This window comes from Barbus barbus, assembly GCF_936440315.1.
Source record: "Barbus barbus genome assembly, chromosome: 39".
In the NCBI taxonomy this organism is placed as follows: domain Eukaryota; kingdom Metazoa; phylum Chordata; class Actinopteri; order Cypriniformes; family Cyprinidae; genus Barbus; species Barbus barbus.
In genome coordinates, this window is record NC_136717.1 from 24,939,425 (window position 1) to 24,962,812 (window position 23,388).

Sequence of the window (23,388 nt, forward strand, 5' to 3'; positions counted from 1 at the left end):
GCAGAGAGCGAATCACCGCCGGACTGAACCTAATGGAGTGATTCATCATGTGTCTGACTCACATGAGCCCATTACAGTATCCAGGGGTCTTTCCCACAAAAACAGAAACCACTCACTCATTCGCTCACAAACCACTGCTGTAGCCTAGCGGTTAAAGACCTGAAAGATTGCAGGTTCAAATCCCAAAGGAAATGATTCATGAGCATAATGATTCATGTTAAGTTTGCACTTATGTCCCATTAATGTTGTTAGCTAAATGACAAACTATGGACTAAATTATTGCAATAAATACACGTTACTTCTAGATCTTTCGGCCTCAGAGCTGTCTTTCATCTTCTGCTTTCTGCGAATGCATTCACACCGTGTCAGAGATTCACCTGTGTTATAAACCTGAGGAAAAACCCAGTGCAAAAATAGCAGCACTGTCACATTCAGTGTTGCAGCTCTGAAGATGAAGAAACACGTTTGCATGTCTAAAGACACATGCGGCGCACGTGTTCCCACACACCAGCGTCTTAATCCTATTTGCAAAAACGAAATTAAAAATAGTAGCAAGACTGGGACTGACATTCATAAAGCCACAGAGAAGCTGCTAGCCACTCTGATGAGTCTTAACTATGTTTTATCCAACATTTCTGTGCAACTTCCGAATACAAGTCATAGTCTTCATATCTTGATGTGTTTCCCTCCAGAGCTAAAATTATCATGTCGTGAGCTTCTTTGGCAACACATGAACGTGAAAGTTTCCTTTGAGAATAGAAATAAACCAAACACTTTTCTATAGTCATGCATTTAGTGCTTAGATCTTGGAACTGGGAAGTGAACCTATAATAAACGGAAAATTTGATTCATTACATTAGCATTCCATCACTTGCTCAGCAATGGATGCTCTGCAGTGAATGGGTGCCGTCAGAATGAGAGTCCAAACAGCTGATAAAAACATCACAATAATCCACAAGTAATCCACACCACTCCAGACCATCAGTTAAAGTCTTATGAAGCCAAAAGCTGTGTGTTTGTAAGAAACAAATCACTCATCAAGATGTTTTTAACTTCAAATCAGCTCAAATACGAGTCCTCTGTCATAATACAGCTTCCTCCAGGTAAAGAAGTTGTCTGGTCTGAATCAGGAGAGCTGTCTGCATAGATCAAGCACCGTTTACAAGCCAAAGCAGTTCAAAAATATTATTGTGGGTTGATTTTTGATGTGAGAGACAACATGGACTTTTTCCACTGGAAGAAGCATTATTTTAGCCAGAAGCAATGGTTTGAAGTTAAAATCATCTTAAAAGGAAAAAAAAATATTACATTTATTGCTGTAAACTAACACTGTCAGGGTTCAGGACTCCCTGTTCTTTATGTTTCCCCTGTCCTAAGTTTCCTTATTTGGTTATTTTCCTGTTCTTGTTAAGTTGATTTGATTATTCCTTGATTACTCCTCACCTGTTTCTGTTCTCCCTGATTACGTTCTATGTGTTTATAAGTTCTGCATGCTCCGTAAGTCTTTGTCCGTTCACTCGTCTTTTATGTGGTGTATTCCGTCTCCTACGGTGTTTTATTAACATGAAGAACTTGTACTGGACTTGCTGTTTCCTGCGTTCTTCCCGCTACACTCACGCCGTGACACATACACACTAGCCCCACAAAGTCAGACACTTAAGTCACATTTAAAAAGCTTGAATTTCATTGCATCTGATGCAATATATCAGGAGGCATCTGCAAACAATTTATTTTAGACCTTTTCTCAATAGCTTCGCTTTCCTGAACATTACATTACATTGTGAAGAGGTAACTAGACATACCAAATAACTATAATGATAAACTTCTTTCTCTGTTCATAAGAGATAAGACGTTAATGTACTGGAGTGGCGTGGATTATTGTGATGTTTTTATCAGCTAGTTGGACTGTCATTCTGACGGCACCCATTCACTGCAGAGCATCCATTGGTGAGCAAGTGATGGAATGATACATTTCTCCAAATCCGATGAAGAAACAAACTCATCTACATCTTGAAGTTTCACTGTACAGTCTAAAAATGTAACACTGCAAAATGACACCAAAGTGCATTGCCTTTCTTTTCAGACTCGTTCCCTTGACGTCCACAAGTAAAGCATATTTTGGTCACTGATGCACCACACTGTTTTGGCGTTCAGGGAGCACAGAGCTCACATATCCAAAGCTGACCTTGATTCAGCTGTAGGTTAGTCACGTAATTCATCCTCCCACAACTGTCTGTGGTTATTTTAGACTCTGAGCACTGGATCTCAACTGGTGGGGTGCAGGTCTGTTCTGATGAGCTCTGGACAGGGCGACAAAAACAATGATGAAAGCTAATTTTAACCCTCTACTGAAATTTTTTTAAATATTAACATTTTTACTTTATCGGAATGGTATGAAACTTTTCACCTTTTGCGTCACGTTATAAAACCACATCATTTTTGAAAAGTTTAAATGGTCTTTAAAAAAGTCAAACTTCTGATCTTTGTGGTCAAATACGACCACCATAGGAAATTAATGAAAAAATAAGAATTAAAACAAAGTACTGAAAAATTTTAGGGGGTATAAGATTCAAGTCAGCCATGATGAAGTCTTAGATAATGTCTAAATATACATTCAAATATATATGTATATAGTGCTATCAAATGATTAATTGCGATTAATCGCATCCAAAATAAAAGTTTTTGTTTACATAATATATATTTGAGTGTACTTATATATAAATACTATTATGTATGTATAAAGACACATACAGAATATATTTAGCAAATATTTAAATGTATTTGCATGTATATATTTATATTCATATAAATTATATCATACATAAATTTAATATATAAACGCAACATTTTCTGAAATATATACATGAATGTGTGTGTGTATTTATATATACATAAATATACACAGCACACATGCATATATTTTGTAAACAATTTTTTTTGGATGCAATTAATGGCAATATAGTGTATGTATGCATGTATGCATGTATGCATGTATGCATGTATATATATATATATATATATATATATATATATATATATATATATATATATATATATATGCACACACACATACGTACATATATACACACACACGCATTTGTTCTTTGAAACCACCATTATTGTGGTTTCAAAAAACAAGAGATATCCTGAATTTATAATTTAGAGATGGTCGTTTAATGAAACTCGAATATAAATATTCTAATATATTGAGATTTTTAATTTTGATGATTAGAGCTTATAGCTCATGAAAGTCAAAATTCAGTCTCTCAATATATGTCTTACATGTCTTACTTTACATGTTATGAATGTAAAATATATATGAAAGTTTTGAAATAAGTGACAAAAAAAAAAAAGTTTTTCCACAATATTCAAATTTTTTTTAGATGTACCTGTATGTATGCATGTATGGTGTTTGGTGAGTTTTTAGCTCAAGGTCTGCATATAAAGTCACACCAGAGGAGTTCAGCTGGGATCAGGACTTCCTCCACACTGACTCAATCAATCATGTCTTTTTGAACCGTGTCTTATACACAGAGGCACTGTCATGTTAGAATAGAAAAGAGTCCTGTCCAAACTGTTGCTATAAAATTAGAAGCACACAATTCCCTAGAATATCATTATATGCTTAAACATTAAACATTGTACTCATGGAAATTACTAAAGTAGTCAAACATATTCATTAGAAGGGGGTGACCCAATACTTTTGGCAATATAGTGTATGTGTGTGTGTGTGTGTAATTGAAATATTTTAGTTGTATTAATGGAAAATATGATTGTTTTCCCCTAATATTTGTATAAAAACATAAATGTGTGTAATTTAATAATAATAATTTTAGTACAAGTTAAATAAAAAATGTTAAAAGGTTTTTTAGTTTGCTTTCAAGTAACAATTTTTTTTAAATGTTTTTAATTTTAATTTCAGTTTTACTTTTAGTTATTGTCAGTTTTGACATCCCAGTATCACAAGTGTGACCCTTATGGAATACCAGGGTAAAAGGCAGTGTTTACCTTTGTACGTTTAATGTTTGATCACCAAAATCTGTCTCCTGAAGCAAAACCAGCGGGGATCCACCTAGAAGTAAAATAGCAGCAATCACATGATCAGAAGACATCTTCTAATGAAAAACCGTCTCACGTCTCATTAAACCCCCTGTCCGCACTCATATTAATTAAAAGTCTATTCCCAGAAAGAGACAAGCCCAGGTACGAGGGCAAATGTGGTTAGCACATCCCATTAGGTGTGTAAACGCACTTGATTAAAGCTGAACGCGTCTCTAATTGATGGGAGCAGATTATTCTGGGACGTCCAGCCCCAAGGTGAAATCTGTCATTAATTCACATGAAATCCACGTCATGTTCATGCTGCCAGCCAGACTGAAATAAAAACACAACATAAAACAATATTGAACATTGCTCAGGGACTGAGGTTTACAGTAGGTGGTAAAACATTAGAAAAATGGTTTGATTCGTTACACTGTAGCATCCTCTGTTGCTCACAGGAGTAACTACACTCTTCAGGGTTCCTGGTGACTAGTTTGTGGTTGTAGTTAAACTAAAGGAAACCCTGTTAAGGAAATAGATACGTTTGAACTAGCTAATTGCTAACCAAATCAGCTCACTTTTATTTATTAGTATCTTGATTGGTTGACTAGCACTTTTTAATCAGTCAAAATGCAAAGTGGACAAGACTTACAACTTATTCTGACCAAGAACCTCTCAATTCTTACTCGGACAGGAACCCGCCGGCGGGGCCGTTTGTAAATTAAATGCGGTATAAAAACAGTCCGCTGTGCTGCTATACGTTGCAGACTGATACTTATTGTATTTTAATTTACTGTCATAATAATAAACACACTGGTTTGCATCTCAAATAGTTTGTTGCACTGTATTTTTCTTCTAGTTATTTACCAATAGCAATAGCGGCTAATGAACCGGAAGTCTCACACATTTAAAGAAATTAGCTAAAGTGGATAGAGTGTCTTAAAACAAATCCGGTCTGAAACTCGTCTCCATCTATAGTGCTCATTTTATCAACTTGTTACATGACTTTACCCTGACTGCAAGATATTGCATAGAAATTGCCAATCTTGTCGATTTTATGTGCAATATGCATCAGAGGATCAGTGAATGGCTGAATACTGTGAAGACTTTGGCCAGAAATGGATGAATAAGGTTAGAAACAACATTCAGAGCTGTTCCCACTCTTGCTTTTCTTACCTGACAGTACTGAGAAGATCTCAGCTGCTGTAGTCAATCTATGCAACAAACTGCTATAAACTCTAGAGAGGTGTACAGAGGGTGTTTTATGTACAGAGTCCATTTATTTTGGATTTAATAACAAATGAGCATCTTGAGTTCATGCATTTACCTCATTGGCTGATTAGATATTTGCATTAAGGAGAAGAACAGGTGAGTCTAATAACATGGAAGATCAAACTGCTACTGCATAATAACAATCTAAGGACAAAAACTGATCAGTTAAAGACTAATAGCCCTAGAAATGTAATACAAAGTGCAATTATAAACACTATAGCACATGTATTTTATTTTTGGAGTTTAAGGCTTTCAAAAGTTGTTCATATTAAATATGTTCATCTAAACCACACCAAATACAAGGCAGTGAGCACAGGATGTACAGAGTCTGATCACATGCTAATCACATCCAATGATCTCCGAATGCTAAATCACATCATTCAAAGGACATGCAACAAAATATGTTTCTAATAGGACCAGTTGCATGTTTTTAAACTGATGCCTAAAGCACTGCAGCAATTGTTGGTTTGGAACAGTCACCAAAAATATTACTGAACATTTTGATTTAGGAATCAACATTACTTTGGAACATTCATATTTTTTCTTTATATTCTCAAAATATGATTGGCAAAATTATGAAACAAAAGAGGTAACAAAAATCTGTAACATGAAACATATCAGGCTTTGAAAAGCAGATTTATAAAAAAACATTACATTTGAAAAAAGTGGCACAGAAAGCAACGTGTATGAACTTCATCTCACGCACGATCACATTTAGTGTTTGGTATTCGATTCAAGCTCAAAACAAATTTAAAAACTAAAGCTCAAAGCTGTAACGCCTCTCTAAAAACCTCCCGTTTGAGGTCCTCACATCTGAAAAGCTTCATAGCATATGATTGTCATACCAGAATCATGCAGCTGTGTTAAACCTCCTCCGCAGGACACGGCAAACATGCAAATGACACATGATCTGCAAACCGCTAGCTGCCTTGGAACCGGTCCTGTAGCCTCACCGAATCACAGAGGGAAAATTAAGCCACTTCTGCAGATGCATACTAACATACCTGTGATTATGACTGACTCAAAAAAAAAAAAAAAGACACAGAACACTTACAAGTCAACATGACATCTAGTTTCACTTCAATAATGTGATGCGTTTCGTCTGTACGCCATTATTTGTTATTATTGACGTAACCTTCATTACTTCAACCTTCATTAAAAAAAACCTAGATTTCAGAAAGGCTGGCTAAGGATTCCTGAACTAATGACTAAATGGTTAAATGGCTAATTCTTGATATAATTTTCTCCACGCACATGGCCTTGATGATGTCAGCTAACAGGAAAGTCATTTTAGAGGCGGGGCAAGTTATTACATTGTGATAAAAAATTAAGAGGACAAACATTTTCTGCTTTGGAATAACCTCACTGATTATTTATTTGATTAAAAAATCCAGTAAAATCAGAAATATTGGGAAATATTCTTACAATATAAAAAGTTTTCTATATGAATATATTTTAAAATGTAATTTATTCCTTTGATGCAAAGCTGAATTTCTGCTGCTTAATATTTTGTGGAAACAGTAATAACCTACAATGCAAAAGTTTAGGGCAAGTAATTATAAAAAATAATAAGAAAATAATAATAAGAAAATTCGGCTTTGCATGACAGGAATAAATTACATTTTACAATATATTCACGCGGAAAACAGCTATTTTAAATTGCAATAATATTTCACAATTTTTACTGTATTTTTGATCAAATAAAAGCAGCCATGGTGAACAGATTAGAACAGAAGATTTTTAGTGTGAACGGTGTGAATTTTGATTTCAAGTTAACTTCAAATGCATTAAAATGTAGACGTAGACAGTGAAACCAATAAGTAGTGCTGACTGCTTCATTACATGGAATAAAATAAATAAATAGATTTGTGTCCGATTCTCGTCACGGTTACTCTGGCCTGTTGCGTCTTCGTAATCCAGCCGTCAGATCTTCTGGATGATTCTGAGCGACTGTAACATCATCTACACTGATGTCTGCCGAGTCCTCGAGGGATGGCATACTAGAGTCAGTCTCGCTTCCCACGTCTTCCTCTCCCACCACGAGTTTGTTCTCCTCCTCGTCCTCCTCTCCCTCAGACTCAGGCCTGAGCTCTCTGTGATCATGTGGCTGCATTTCAGCGTGTGTTTGTGATTCCACCTGAGTTTCTGGAAGCGTCTCGGCTGCAGCCAAAGTCTCGATGAGTTTGTCTAGGTTGCGCTCGCATGTCGGCTCTAAAAGAAATAACCACATGATGTGCAACACCCAACACCACAATGCTAAAACACATGCTTACAAGTACAACAGCATTTCTAGTCACTTAAAAAGGTGTGACTGTCACAGCACGGTGTATGAAAATACAAAATACAAGAGTGTCACATCTAATAAATGTTTCCAACATGCACATAATCACATATTAAAGGGATAGTTCACCCAAAAATGAAAATTTGATGTTTATCTGCTTAGCCCAAGGGCATCGAAGATGTAGGTGACTTTGTTTCTTCAGTAGAACACAAAGATTTTTAACTCAAACCGTTGCAGTCTGTCAGTCATATAATGTCAGTCAATGGTACTCACGGCTTTGAGAGAACAAAAAAACATACACAGATAAAACCAAATTAAACCCTGCGGCTCGTGACGATACATTGAGGTCTAAAGACACGAAAAGATCTGCCTGTGCAAGAAACTGAACAGTATTTATATCGTTTTTTACCTCTGATCTGCCACCCGGTCCAACTCTCCTGAGCGCGTTCACACAACAGCCGGAGCGTGACGCGTCTTCTTCTTGCTTTACGGCAGTTAGCAGACTTATAAGTGCATTACCACCATCTATCTCTCAAATGGACCATTGACACCATCTATAAATCTCAATTAGGACAGACTGATCGTTTCGAGTCTTTAGACCTCAATGTATCGTCACAAGCCACGCAGGGTTTAATTTGGTTTTGTCGGACTATGTTTTTGTTTCTCTCAAAGCCGTGAGTACCACTGACCTGACATTATATGACTGACAGACTGCAACGGTTTGAGTTAAAAAACCCGACCGCTCACATCTCGACCGCTGTGAATGACCGCTGCGTGACCTACATGATGTTGGCTGATTTAGTGCTACTTTGTTTATCCAACTAACTTGCTTACAATATATTTTCAAAGATATGCGAGCTGCTTTACTCAGTTGTGTGTAAACTAAAACTTACATTACTGCTGCATAACTAGTACTTACGAATGATGAATGCAAACTCACATATAAAATATTTGTTTACAGCCTCCAATTAGGTTTAACATCGATACATAAAATGCAATTAAATGCATTTTAAATATTAAATGTAATTCTCAGTACTGTTATGCCAAAAATAATGATATCATTTAAATGGATATGTATACATCAAAATCAATAAATAATAAAAATGGATAAATAGATTATATATTATTTAAGGATTTGTTGTCCTTCTGAACTGCCAAACTGCAAATTTTATTTTTTTAATGATTGATTTTGATTTAAATACATAAAAATGGATAAATAATAAAAATCAATAAATACTAAAAATGGATAAATAATAGCCAAATTATTTAAGGATTTGTCAAACTTCTAATTGCCTGATTGCTTATTTTAAACAAAATTAAAAACAGATAAATATGAATAAATAAAAATAAAATCAATAATATAGATAAAATCAACAAAAATAAATAAACAGAAGATAGATGTATTATCTTAGGACTTGTTGCACTTCTAAGTTGCCAAATTGCTGATTTTAATGAAAAATGGATAAATAATAGCTAGGTATATTATAAATAAGGATTTGTTGTCCTCCTAAATTGCCTAATTTCTGCTTTTAAATGTGTGTGAGTGTGTATGTAGACAGACAGATAGATGTTTTCAAAAGCCTTTAATTTATACAGTTAACTGTATGTGGCACTTGTTTCCATGAGTCTGAGCGCTGGTGTTATTGTTATCGACCAGCAGCGAGACTAACATGCTTGCGCGCTACTGTGTTAATTGCATGGGCGTGTGTACAGGAGCAGATGTGTTTACCTTCTATCCTGATATTTGGACACTCCATGCCTCTCTTCTTCATTAGTTGCCGAATGCTCTGCAGCTGCGACATGATCTCGCTCTTCTGCTCCATGGCAACAGACTTCACACTGCAGAACAACACCCAGAATAAACAAACCCACACAGATGAAAGCCAACAATGCACCACCAGCTGTGCATTTCAATGTCGCAAACCCCATTTTTGTTTTTGCATAACCAAATCAATCAGGCATGACTGAATAAACCACATTCATATAAAAAAAAGAGGTTTGCATGTGCTCAACTTCTCATTTTCATGTGCATATCTGCTCTCACCAGTTGGTAAGCGGGTCCAGCTGGGTCAGGATGGAGTTGAGCATCTTCTCGGTCTGAGCCAGTCTCTGCTCCAGCTCATTCAGCTGATTCTCTGTGGAAAACCAAAAATGCTTCAGAAAAATCACTTCCTGAAAATATAAAATTTATGGTGGCATTTCTAAGAAAGCACTTTTAAGCATCCTCATTCATGCACACTGTAAGACTTGAAGAATCTCAGACACGGATCAAGATAAAGGGGTCAGGTTTTTTTATTTTGTACTGTTCCCTGAGGTCCACTTATAATGTTATCAAGACTTTTTTAATTTAGAAGTAATAGGCTATTTTCTGTCCTGTTTTTAACCCCCCTCATCAGAACGCTCTGTTTGAATAGACGTGGAGGATTGTAGACTTGGAAGTGAACACCCACTGCTATGATTGGATAACAGTTGTGTATGTTTAACAGCGTACATTCCTCAGAGATGGAAGCTGCTATGATTTAGGTCAAAAACACATAAATAACTCAATACATATCAAATGATCTGTAAGAAGAGACAAAGCCATAGTGATCACGCAATAAAACCAGTTACTCACACTTATGTTGAGACATTCCTGTCAGATCCAATACAGTCGGCACAGCATCGGCTTTCAGTTTGAATCTTTTTGAAAATTACAATGTCAAAATGTGCCTTGTTTGTAAACAAATCCAGAGTAAAATAAAGTGAACAAAGTTCTTACTGAGGCGGTCCGTATCTTCATTAAAAATAAAGTTCATTGAACCTTTCCTAATGTTAGGATCAGAAGGAAGGCAATGCAAATACTGTTTTTCCACAGCTTGGCACTGAACAGCGTCTTCTTATCTTCAGAACATCTTTAACGTTTGGTTTCTCCATGGACCTTTCGCATTTCCCTCTATTGTAAACTCTAGTCTACATACGTGAATCAGTGGGCGGGGCTAAACAGGCAGCGCTGTAGAAGCAGGTGTTGATCTTTTTCTGTGGAGGCGGTGCTTATCCACACACTATTACATCATAGAGCAGAACATTCCACAAGCAGTCATTTTGGCAGACTGCCTTCAATATAAGCTGTTTTTAGATTATCAAAAAAGTTCTGAGTTCTGAAACTTACAGGATACTTTTATAATACAATGAACCCTTTAATATATCCGTTCTGAAACAGTCAGACAGGATTATACAGCCAAGAAAGTGCACAAAGGGTGCTCCCTCTATAATCACTAAAAGCAGTTATTTGCTTCAGATCGTCGCAATCTCACAAAGTTCCGTTAATCAATGAAGCTGTCTGTGCTGCACAATGAATCTCTTAGTTACATTGTATCTACACAATGTTATAATGAGAGGATTCGCGAACTTGCAGAACTCAGCACTTGACGTTTTGAGTGATGAGTTAACATTTAACACTCTCCAGAACACAAATAAGCACTGGAGTGTCTGCCAAATATGTTTTGCCAATATCAGATGGGGCCCCCTGACTCCCCGGGGCCCTAAGCGGCCGCTTACCTAAGTCCGCCCCTGCAAGTGATATTTACAGTCATGTTTGGTATCATTTGAATTGTCACAATTGAATTGAATGGTCACAATCTTACAAGAAGTAGACTAAAAAGTAATACAGATCCTAAGAGATTAGAGATAATTTGCTTACTGTAAAGGGTGTGCCATTTCCCAGTGTTTTCCATGCAAATTAACATCTGTCCCCTAAACGTGTAAACTCTCACGCCTAGGACTTAAAACAATTTCCATTTGTTAGTTACTGTCTCCATTTGGAGGATGTTTGTCTCGTTCTGAAGTACTTACGAAAATGTTGCAAGAAGATCAGCATGCTTCTGTCCATACTCTCAATACTATGCATATTTCTTAAGTCAGGAATGCATCCTTTACTCTTAGATTTATCTTTGAGAATTTGATGTCTATTATTGATTTGATATTTCTGAATTGACTATATAATTGTCATAATAATAATAAACTTTATTTTCTATAGCGCCTTTAAACGAAGATCTCAAAGCACTTTACAACAACAGATAAAACCATACACATTAAAAAACACTACAAATAAAACACTACAAAAAAAATAATAATACATTACTCTTTTGAGTAATACAAATGTTTAATTAAAAGCTACCCTAAAAAAATGATTTAAAAGTGCTAAGAGTTTTAGCTTGCCTTATCAGGCCGTACAGGACTTATCTCAATCGGTAAAGAATTCCACAGTTTTGGAGCTAATGAAGAAAAAGCCCTATAGCCCATCAATCTTAAACGGGTTAAAGGAACAGTTAGAAGACCAGTTTCAGATGAGCGAAGGTCACATGTTGGAGTATAAGGAATTAAAAGCTCAGACAAATATTGAGGTGCCAACCCATGTAAAGCCTTGTAAGTAAGCATCAAAATTTTAAAATCAACCCTAAAAAGTCGTGGGAAGTCGTGGCCTAATGGTTAGAGATTCGGACTCATAATCCAAAGGTTGCGGGTTCGAGTCTCGGGCCGGCAGGGATTGTAGGTGGGGGGAGTGAATGTCCAGCGCTCTCTCCACCCTCAATACCACGACTGAGGTGCCCTTGAGCAAGGCACCGAACCCCCAACTGCTCCCCGGGCGCCGCAGCATAAATGGCTGCCCACTGCTCCGGGTGTGTGTTCACGGTGTGTGTGTGTTCACTGCTCCGGGTGTGTGTTCACGGTGTGTGTGTGTTCACTGCTCCGGGTGTGTGTTCACTGCTGTGTGTGTTCACTGCTGTGTGTGTGCACGCTGGATGGGTTAAATGCAGAGCACGAATTCCGAGTATGGGTCACCATACTTGGCAGTATGTCACTGCACTTAAAACTAACAGGAAGCCAATGCAAAGACTCCAAGACCGGTGTAATATGATCTCTCATCCTAGTTCTAGTAAGCAGCCGAGTTTTGCACTACCTGCTATTTGTTTAGGGTAGCTTTTGATGCCCCAGCCAACAGGGCATTACAATAATCAATCTGGGTAAACACAAAAGTGTTAATCAACCTCTCAGCAACAGAAAAGGACAACATTGGACGTAGTCTGGCAATATTTCTAAGATGAAAAAAAGATGTTTTAACAGTGCTCTGAACATGTGGTTCAAAAGTTAGATTGGAATCGAAAATAACCGAAAATTATTTAGTTTTGTTTTAAACTCCATAACTGAACCATCAACGGACAAAGTAACCGACCCAGCTTTACGTAACTGGTGGGGTGAACCAATAAGCATAACCTCAGTTTTTTCACTGTTAAGACAAAGAAAATTGTGACATCCATTCTTTTATCCTAGAAATACATGTGGAAAGAAAATCAACAGACACAGTATCATTAGGTTTAGTATGTATGTAAATCTGAGTATCATCTGCATAAAGGTGAAATTTTAGACCAAGAGATCTCAAAAGCTGACCAAATGTAAAAATATAGATGTTAAAAAGCAAGGGGCCCAAAATTGATCCCTGAGGGACTCCAGATTGCACAACACCAATTTTAGACCTAAATCCACCCATGGAAGCAAATTGCTTACGATCAGAGAGGTAGGACTTAAACCAATTAAGTGCAATATCAGAGACCCCAAAAACAGTTTCTAGACGACTAATTAAAACCGAATGATCTACAGTGTCAAAAGCGGCACTGAGATCAAGAAGGATCAAGATTGAAAGATAACCAGAATCCGAAGCAATTAACAAATCATTAGTAACCTTAACCAGTGCTGTTTCAGATGAAGAGAAACTACCCAATGAGGAATCAATGAAAACAGAAAAATCAGAAACCTCAATTGATCTCCATTTACGATATGTCACAACACGAGAAGAGGAGATATTGGCACCAGGTAAGTACAGATCAAAAAAGATTGCCAGATGGTCAGACAATCCTAAATCAACAGTAGACAACTGAGACACAAGAGATCCACTTGAAATCACCAGGTCTAAAATATGTCCTTTGTTATGTATAAAACAGTCAACAAACTGATTCAAGTCAAAGCACTCCAGTAAAGACAAAAAGTATTTTGTTAATGCAGAATCTTTTTGGTCCATGTGGATGTTAAAATCCCCATGAATAAGAGTTCTCTGAAATTTGAGGCACAAATAGGACAACAGCTCTGCAAATTCAGGTAAAAAGTTTTTGTTTGCCTTAGGAGGCCGATAGACTGTAACTATAGCAGAAGAGAGGGACTCAGAAGTAGTCAGAACGAGGCATTCAAATTAATTAAACAAAGGAGCAGCTGTGGGACTTAAACTGTATTGTTGATTACACAGCACAATGATACCCCCACCTCTACCAGAGGATCGCGGGAGATCAAATAACCCGTAGCCAGCAGGAGTAAGTTCATTAAAAAGAAGACCATCCGACTGCTTATGCCATGTTTCAACCAGACATAGAATGTCCAGTTTTCTTTCCACAATGATGTCAGATAAAGTCACAGCTTTGTTGTTAACAGAACGAGCATTAAAAAACGCAGATTTCAACAGGCACGGAGACTCAGAAAATGCCCGTGAGGTCTCTTTATGTATAGGCACAGACAAGTTGTTAATAGTTAATCCCAGCAAGTCTGTACAGCAGCCTTTGAGTTTTACGAAAAAATGTTGGATAGGAGACAACATCAGATGACAGATGTGCAAAACTGCGCCTTGAAGAGCGATGAATGTAGTGTTTACGCCGGAGAATTCCAACATCTCCGCAGATTTTGTAAATGTCATTTGTCAAATAATAATTCCGCTTTAGTTTCAACAGCTGACAAGCAGTGAACCTTAAGGCCATGCAGGAGTTATCAATGATCAATAATAATTCAAGTTCAAGTTCAAGTTCAAGTTGAGCTTTATTGTCATTCCGCTACATGTGGGGACATACAGTGGAACGAAATGTCGTGTCTCGCAGGACCACGGTGCTACATAAATACAGACATACAACAATGAAGTAAAAAAAAAAACACTATAAACCTATACACTACTAACAGATTTAACTATAAGTATACTATATACATATATAAGTATTTACCCTATACAAACTAAAAGAATAAAGGATAAAAAATACAACTATACGAATGCTTCACATAAATATTACCCTATACAAACTAAAAAATAGAAGATAAAAAATACAAACTATACGAATGCTTCACAAATACTGTACATGTGCAAAGAGAGACATTTGAGTCAGCAGCTGGTTGGGGAACAGCGCAGGATGATTTGTAGTGCATGAGCATGTAAACATACATATATTGCTGAGTCTTTTGTGAGATTGTGCACACGCAGCAGTGTGTGTAAGTGTAAGTGTCCATAGTGCACATAGTGTAAAGTGTGAGTGTCCATAGTGTAAAGTGTCCATAGTGCACATAGAGGAGAGTGTCCATAGTGTAAAGAAAAATAAGAATAAAAAAAAAAATAATAATAATAATAATTAAAGTTCCATACAGTTTTTCTTTGGTGTGTTAAGGTTTGGGGTGGGGGCGTGGTCCATGTTCAGGAGGTAGGGGTTTGCATGGGGTTTCAGAGGGGGGCGGGGTGGTTTGAGTTCAGGGCTCTCACAGCCTGGGGGAAAAAGCTGTTGAGCAGTCTGGCGGAGCGGGCTCTGATGCTCCGGTACCGTCTTCCTGATGGTAGGAGCTGGAAGAGACTGTGGGAGGGATGGGTGGAGTCCTTCACGATGCTGTTGGTTTTGCTGGAGCATCGTGTAAGGAAGATGTCCAGGATGGAGGGGAGAGGGGCACCGATGATCTTTGCAGCTGTGTTCACTGTCTGCTGGAGGGTCTTGCGGTCAGCAGCACTGCAGTTCCCGTACCAGACAGTGATGCAGCTGGTCAGCACACTCTCAATGGTGCCTCTGTAGAATGTGGTGAGGATGGGTGGAGGGAGACTTGCTCTTTTCAGCCGGCGGAGAAAGTGTAGGCGCTGTTGTGCCTTTTTGGAGAGTGACATGGTGTTGGTGGTCCAGGTGAGATCCTCTGTGATGTGCACCCCCAGGAATTTAGTGCTGCTGACTCTCTCCACAGTCGAGCTGTCGATGGTCAGTGGGGGGTGGTCAACGGAGTTTCTCCTGAAGTCCATCACAACCTCCTTTGTCTTCTCCACATTGAGGGACAGATTGTTAGTGCCACACCATTCAGCCAACTGTGCCACTTCCTCTCTGTAGTGCGTTTCATCGTTGTTGCTGATGAGACCTACCACTGTTGTGTCATCAGCAAACTTGATGATGTGGTTGGAGCTGAACTTGGCAGTGCAGTCGTGGGTCAGCAGTGTGAAGAGCAGCGGGCTGAGCACACAGCCTTGTGGGGCACCTGTGCTCAGTGTTGTAGTGCTCGAGGTGTTGTTGCCGACACGGACTCACTGAGGTCTTCCAGTTAGAAAGTCCAGGATCCAGTTACAGAGGGAATTGTTAAGGCCCAGCAGGTTTAGCTTATTTATGAGCTGTTGTGGGATTATTGTGTTGAATGCCGAGCTGAAGTCAATGAACAGCATTCTAACATAGGAGTCTTTATTTTCTAGGTGGGTAAGAGCCAGGTGGAGGGTGGAGGAAGTTGCATCGTCCGTAGAGCGGTTTGGACGGTATGCAAACTGGAGCGGGTCGAGTGTGTTGGGGAGGCTGGTTTTGATGTTATGCATGACTAGCCTCTCAAAGCACTTCATCATGATTGGAGTCAGTGCTATGGGACGGTAGTCATTGAGACAGGACACAGGTGATTTCTTTGGTACCGGTATGATTGTTGTGGATTTGAAACACGTGGGGACGACTGCCTGACTCAGCGAGGTGTTGAAGATATCTGTTAGGACATCTGTCAGCTGTGCAGCACAGTCTCTCAGAACACGGCCAGGTATGTTGTCAGGACCCGCAGCCTTGCGTGGGTTAATCCTAGATAGGGTCTTCCTTATGTCGGCTGGAGACAGACAGAGCGCCCGGTCGTTGGGAGGTGTGGGCAGTTTTTGTGCAGGTGTGTCATTCTGCATTTCAAACCGTGAATAAAAGTGGTTGAGTGCATCGGGGAGGGATGTGTCCTCATCACAGGCCTGTGGCGGGGGCTTGTAGTCAGTGATGGTCTGAATGGCTTGCCACAGGCTCCGTGTGTCTCTGCTGTCTGTGAAGTGGTTGTTGATTTTTTGGGCATATGACCGTTTTGCTTTTTTGATGCCACAGTACAGATTGGCTCTTGCTGTTTTGAGGGCTTCTTTATCTCCTGATCTGAATGCTTCATCTCTGGTCTTTAGCAGCCCACGAACCTCTGCTGTCATCCATGGCTTCTGGTTTGCACGTGTGGTGATGGTCTTGGTGACTGTCACATCATCAGTGCACTTTTTGATGTAAGCAGTCACAGTTTCAGTGTACTCATTCAGGTCTGTGTGGTTGTTGTAGGTGGCTGCCTCTTTAAACATATTCCAGTCTGTGTCCTGGAAGCAGTCCTGCAGTGCTGAGGTGGCATTGTCTGGCCATACTGTGATCTGCTTTTCAACCGGTTTGGTGAGTTTGAGAAGTGGTCTATATGCTGGGATTAGCATAACAGTGATGTGGTCTGAGTACCCGAGGTGGGGGCGGGGTTCAGCCTTGTAAGCGTTCTTAACTGTTGTGTAAACAAAGTCCAGTGTGTTGTTTCCCCTTGTTGCAAAATTCACATGTTGGTAGAACTTTGGCAAAACTGTCTTTAAGTTTGCGTGGTTGAAGTCACCGGCTATGATGAAAAAGCCGTCAGGGTTTTTTGTTTGTTGTTCACTGATGGCGCTATACAGTTCACGAAGCGCGTCCTTAGCGTTTGCACACGGGGGGGGATGTAAACCGCAACGATAACAATGAACGTGAACTCCCGCGGCAGATAGAACGGTCGACACTTCACAACCATAAACTCCACCAGCGATGAACAGTGTTTTGATAATACCGCAGCATTGTTACACCAGACTTTGTTGATATAAACACACAAGCCACCTCCGCGTGTCTTACCAGACAGTGATGAATCTCTGTCCGCTCGGAAGCTGGTTAGCCCGTGCTGCTGAATGGCGGAGTCCGGGATGTTGTCGTTTAGCCATGTTTCGGTGAAAACAAACACGCAACAGTCCCTTGCCTCATGCTGTGTAGATCGACTGAGTTGAATTAAGTCCAGTTTGTTTTCCAGAGAGCGGACGTTTGAGAGCATGAGTGTTGGAAGAGCCGGTCTTGAGGGGTTAGCTCTTAGCCTAGCTCGTATACCTCCGCGCTTACCGCGCTTCTGTCCTCTCACACCGCTTGCGACGCTGCCTTGTGCGGGTAGCGTCAGTAGACGAGGCCGCGGTCTCGAGGTCCGGCTCCAGCAGTAGACAAAGGCCTCGTAGCTTCTCAGTAGCTGCCGGCGAGAGTTGGTGTACGTAAGCGTTGCTGATATCCAAAAGACTTTGGCGATCATAGATGAATTCTGGGGTGATTTCCTTAAGAGTTAGCGGTAAACTGACACTATTTGGAGACGAACAGACGACATTAAACGACATAAAAGCACCGTCTTTGGGACCCGGAGCAGCCGCAGCGATCGATCGCGCCGCCATCTTCCTTTAATTGCCATTCTAACCTAAATTCGAGGTCATGATAAAATGGAGTGAGATTAGATTTTTATTGAAATTAAATTACTTTGCGCACCAAAAAGACAGACTGCGCAGGAAATCTTCAGCCACCGTTGGATACCTTTGTTGGGCCAATTGAGTTGACCTTACAACACACACCTGTCTCCTCTGATTTCTTCACTCCTCGAACTGTTTTGGCTTTTTGGGCTTCAGAATCACTTGCAGCCTTTATCTGGAAACACACAAAAAAAGACATGATCAACTCAAACAGCAAACCAAAAGAGCGGAAGATGTTTTTGTCCCTATAAAAATTGGCTTTGGATTTCATTTCACAAATAAACAAAGAAACTTGTAGGTAGAAAAAATGTAAAACTTTTGTAAAACATACTCTAATAATCTATTTAAAACTATGAAAAATCCTTTTTCACACTATACTTTTAGGTCCTGTGCCTTCAAGTACATTTCCCATCCAAATCATCAATATTAAGATTTTTAAAAATCATCACTGTAAAAATTTTAAGTTGTAAACAAGGTTTATTAGAGTATGTTTTACAAGAAAACACTATTTCAGTCTTTCTTCAAAATTTCACATCCAATTAAAAGTATTACTTGCCATTTCTTTGTAATTATTTGTGAAATTTACTAGCAATATTTGTTTTTATTTTTGATACAGTTTTAAACATTTATAATCATTTCATATTACATACTATAGGCCTATCACATACATTGTAAAAAAATATTTTTTGAAGTTAATTACATTTTACAAGAAAATAGTATATCAGTCTCTCATTTTTTTAATTTCATGTTTAATTGAATGTGTTAATACCTGCTGTTTCTACATAATTTTTTTTAAGTTACTGGCATTTTTTTTTCAAACATTTATCATTCTAATACAGTTTCAATATGGTGTTGTCCAAAAAAAAAAAAAAAAAAAAGTTTTAAACTACAAACTATATCTATCTATCTATATATATATTCACACTGCCCTCCAAAAGTTTGGAAACACCCCTGGCAAAGTGCGGTTTTGGACGATATCAGCATAAATCCTTATAATTTTTTGGTGCAAATACATTAAAGTAACTTGACATTACCATGGAAGACCAGCAATAAAAGATAATAATGGCAATATATATACATGTCAAAGTCAGACATGCCCCTTTGCCAGCTGTGATGCCTGGTTACTGGTTTATACTTGGCCCAGGTTTTTAAAAGAGTTTTGAGTCAGCACACCTTAATACTGTAGCTTCAACAACTGATTTCCAATTCAAAGTCAATGTTTGAATAAACTGACAGCTCGGATGCCCAGATCATGCAGAGCTGTAATAGCTGCTAATGATGGATATTTTGATGAATCGAAAATGTATGTATTTCCATGTATAAACTGTTTATGTTATAAAATATGTTTTCGTAGTTTGTGTTGTCCCTTATCAGTGCAAAAGGTGCCAATATTTGCCAAAACCACACTTTTCTAGGGTGTTTCCAAACTTTTGGAGGGCAATATATATATATATATATATATATATATATATATATATATATATATATATATATATATATATATATATATATATATATATATATATATATATATACACACATACATTATTTTTTGTGTAGACCGACTTTAACAAGCAAGAATATATTTCAGTTTTTCTACTTCAAAATTTCATGGTTAATTATATCTGTTACTTGCCATTTCTTTGTAATTGCTACATAAATATTTTTCTATTGCATAATGTTACGTCTCTGATGTAAATTTAGTCTAGGGTTTGAAAGAGGTAACATTAAGATGACATATTAAAGAAATAAGCGTTGTGAACGGATGCACACAACAATCACAATCCCAAAGCGTCACACCCACCCCCCGCTCTTCTCGCTGACGTTCTCCTTTTAAACCTCTCGGACCAGAACGTGATTGGCAAGAGAAACATGTCGTCAAAGTTGACTAATGATGAATGACAGCAAAGTTAGCCAATAGAATCCAAGGAAGGCAGTACCTATGAGCATGAGTGTAAGAACAGCAAAAAGACAAAAAGGAAATAAAAGATCGCAGACCGTAACACATAACAACAAAAGTGAGCACCTTTAGAAACTTATACGCGGCGAAGAGCCCGACACCGATGGCGTAGATGGGCATGAGGGTGAAGACGTAGCCCTTATTGTTGTTGGATTTGTATTTGTCGCTCTTCAGCTCCTGCTCCATGAGTTTCTTCATCTGCTGCGTGTTCTCCACGTTCTGAGACATCTGAGGCGCCGCGTTCCTGTGGAACTGCTGCTGACTTTTCACACTCCCAGCACCGAGGCCGGGACCGGGACCTGCAGAAACACACAGACTCATTATCCTTCAAATACACATCCAGGCTTTCTGCAGATTTTATGAAGGTAAATTTAAGACTCTAAGACCTTTTCTAAGATTAATAAAAAAAAAGATGAGGCATAAATACACCAATATGTTCTCTACAGCTTCCAAAAGATCTCCATGTCTTCATTTTTCTTTCAAGTTCTAGTAAAACAAGACATTTTGCACCTCAAGTAAATCTGAAATGGAAAACGAGAATCGTGAGGAGAATTTTTTTATTTTTGTTTGCCGTGCATACATCACCATGATTATTTATTGAAATGTGAAATATTATTTAATTAATAAGACCTTATTTTTTGGAAAGGTGATATTGAGACCTTTTTAAGATCTTTTTGAGACCCTTGTGCTCCAGACAGGCTGTTGCACGAATAAAAACAAATACAGTCTGATCTGCACTTCTACTAAAATAATTCTCAATATAAAAATATGTGTTAAACATCGGCTATATGACATGACAAACAGATACAATGACAAAAACATTTCTGGAGTAAAGTGAGCAGAACAGAGACTTAACGTTAGTAAAATCCAGCAAAAACTCACACAAACACATCTTAGACCCACAATAAACCGAAAAAATTAAATACTAAGCACTAAATAACATGCAGTAATATTTGTGACCCTGGAGCACAAAAGCAGTCATCAGTAGCACAGGTATATTTGTAGCAACAGCCAACAATACATTGTAAAATGTCAAAATGATCGAATTTTCCTTTCTGACAAAAATCATTAGGATATTGAGTAAAGATCATGTTCCATGAAGTGTTGTAAATTTATTACCGTAAATATCAAAACTTAATTTTTGATGAGTAATATGCATTGCTAAGAACTTCATTTGAACAACTTTAAAGGCGATTTTCTCAATATTTTATATTTTTAGCCTCCTCAGATTCAAGATTTTCAAATAGTTGTATCTCAGCCACATATTGTCCTATCATAACAAACCATACATCAATGGAAAGAATATTTATATATGATGTATAAACCTCAGTTTTAAAAAAAAGACCCTTATGACTGCTTTTGTGGTCCAGGATCACATGTACTGGTAAACACAGAGTCAGAAGGTAAACAAACTCAGCCGAGGCTGGTCCGCTCGAGTCCGCACCTCTCCTGCTGATCCGCGGATCGAACGGCTGACCGTCTCTGCTTCCTCCGCCGCCGAACATCCGCGGGAACAGCACAAACATCAGCAGCACCGCCGTGAACGCCATGACGAGCTGCTGCGAGGAGGACAGCACCATCTCCGAGCGACAGTTAATAATGCTCAATTACACATATGCGGACAATTCCCCCACCGTTGTTGAGTAAACGCTTTCTTCGGTGTGTGAATGCGACAGAAGTCTCACAAGCGCGTCCTCTACAGGACTGGCGTGGAATTACTGCTCGGCGGTCACCTAACAGAGAAAGGATGCAGCAAAAAACATTTATTTTCAAGTTTATCTTTATAAAAAAGTGGCATCTAAAGAACAGGAAGTCTCACGCATTGAAAGAAGATGGCTTATTGCCATGTTGCAAAATAAGGTGGATAAAGTGAATTTGACAAGACACTTAGAAACTTAAAGTACTAGTTATCTGAATCATTTATTTATTTATTTATTTATTTTATTTTTTTGGTCAGTCCTGATAAATCTCTCATAGAAGTTTTGTTTTGCCAGCCTGGTCTGTGGTTTAATTTGGCCACAGCAAGCTCTTGTTTTTGTGATCCCTTCATTTGTTTTGCTTCCTTCAATTGTTAATTCTTGTCTATTTGGTCATTTCCTATGATAAAATTCCTTCCACCAGGACTTGAAATGAATGTTTGGAAATGTAAAGTGGATATATCCTACTGACACACTACAGCAAAAGATAGAAATAACTGACTAAAAACCATTTTAAAATACTAGTCTTCTAATAATGTTGGCCACCTGTATATTTATATATATTAGGGGAGCGCGGGGCACAAAGTAACGCGGGGCACAGTTGTGTTAGTACACGTTTTTTAAATATCTCCACACATGTTAGCATAACCAAATTTACAGTATTTACCAGTTATCATATCAACATTATATAGAGGAAAAAAGTGCACCAAAATTCATTTATTTTACCATAGTAAAATAAGGCTTAAATAAGGCTTAAGTAAATTTTTCATCTCAATTTAAAATGAGACAAATCTGCTATTATTTTAATCTCCAATCTGTTATTTATCCGTTTAGATAGTTGTTTATAACTAGCAGAAGACACTAACCGGTTTTAAATTAAAGTTGCTCAGATGGGGTAAGATGTAATGCTGTGTTACAATGCTATTTTATGACATTAGAGATGTAATTCACACTATTTACTTTGATACATTTTAATGAGAAACGACGAGAAACAGGTGAATAAAGACTGACAATCATTGTTTAATGTTCAGAAATGCAATGTTATGGAAGCAGAATAATGACAATAGTTTTTGAAACATAAAGCATGCTGAATTCCACAAATCGAAAAAAAAGATGCATTGCAATTAACAGTGCTTGCATTTTAATGCCTTGTATTTCCAGGGGCTTGCATTTTTAGGTCCTGAAATTGAACATAGTTGTTTATTTAAGCTGTGAATATTTCAATTCTAAATATTTCACACACATTTTCATAATTAAATATTCAATAATTCATATTCACCTTACAGAATTCACTTCCAAAATATTCAGTCTGTTTAAAAACGATGTATAATATTCGACAGGCAAATTTCGGTCATTTTATTTCACTTTCCGAATTCGCTGCCACAAATTCAGTGGTTAAAATTCGGCAGAAAATTCGGTGTTGCACATCCGGGACCCGCAGGAATAGCAGTAGAGCACCGATGCATGATCTCCAGCTGATGTCAGCCGCTCACCAGCAGGTGGCGCAAGTGGCTGTTGATGAAGGCCATTCATTCACAAAAACTAGTTT

The 23,388-nt window shown here is 38.1% G+C and overlaps 1 protein-coding gene across 1 annotated transcript; it reads right to left on the bottom strand.

The window, feature by feature from the left end:
- Positions 1-5,514: 5,514 nt before the first annotated feature.
- LOC306858208 (uncharacterized protein) lies at positions 5,515-21,813 on the bottom strand. Its single transcript, XM_079398631.1, has 6 exons — positions 21,587-21,813; positions 20,209-20,441; positions 18,285-18,357; positions 9,639-9,729; positions 9,324-9,433; positions 5,515-7,524 (listed from the first exon to the last, which is right to left on the bottom strand). The coding sequence occupies exons 1-6, from the start codon at positions 21,720-21,722 to the stop codon at positions 7,202-7,204; spliced, it is 966 nt and encodes a 321-aa protein (XP_079254757.1). The 5' UTR covers positions 21,723-21,813; the 3' UTR covers positions 5,515-7,201.
- Positions 21,814-23,388: the final 1,575 nt, after the last annotated feature.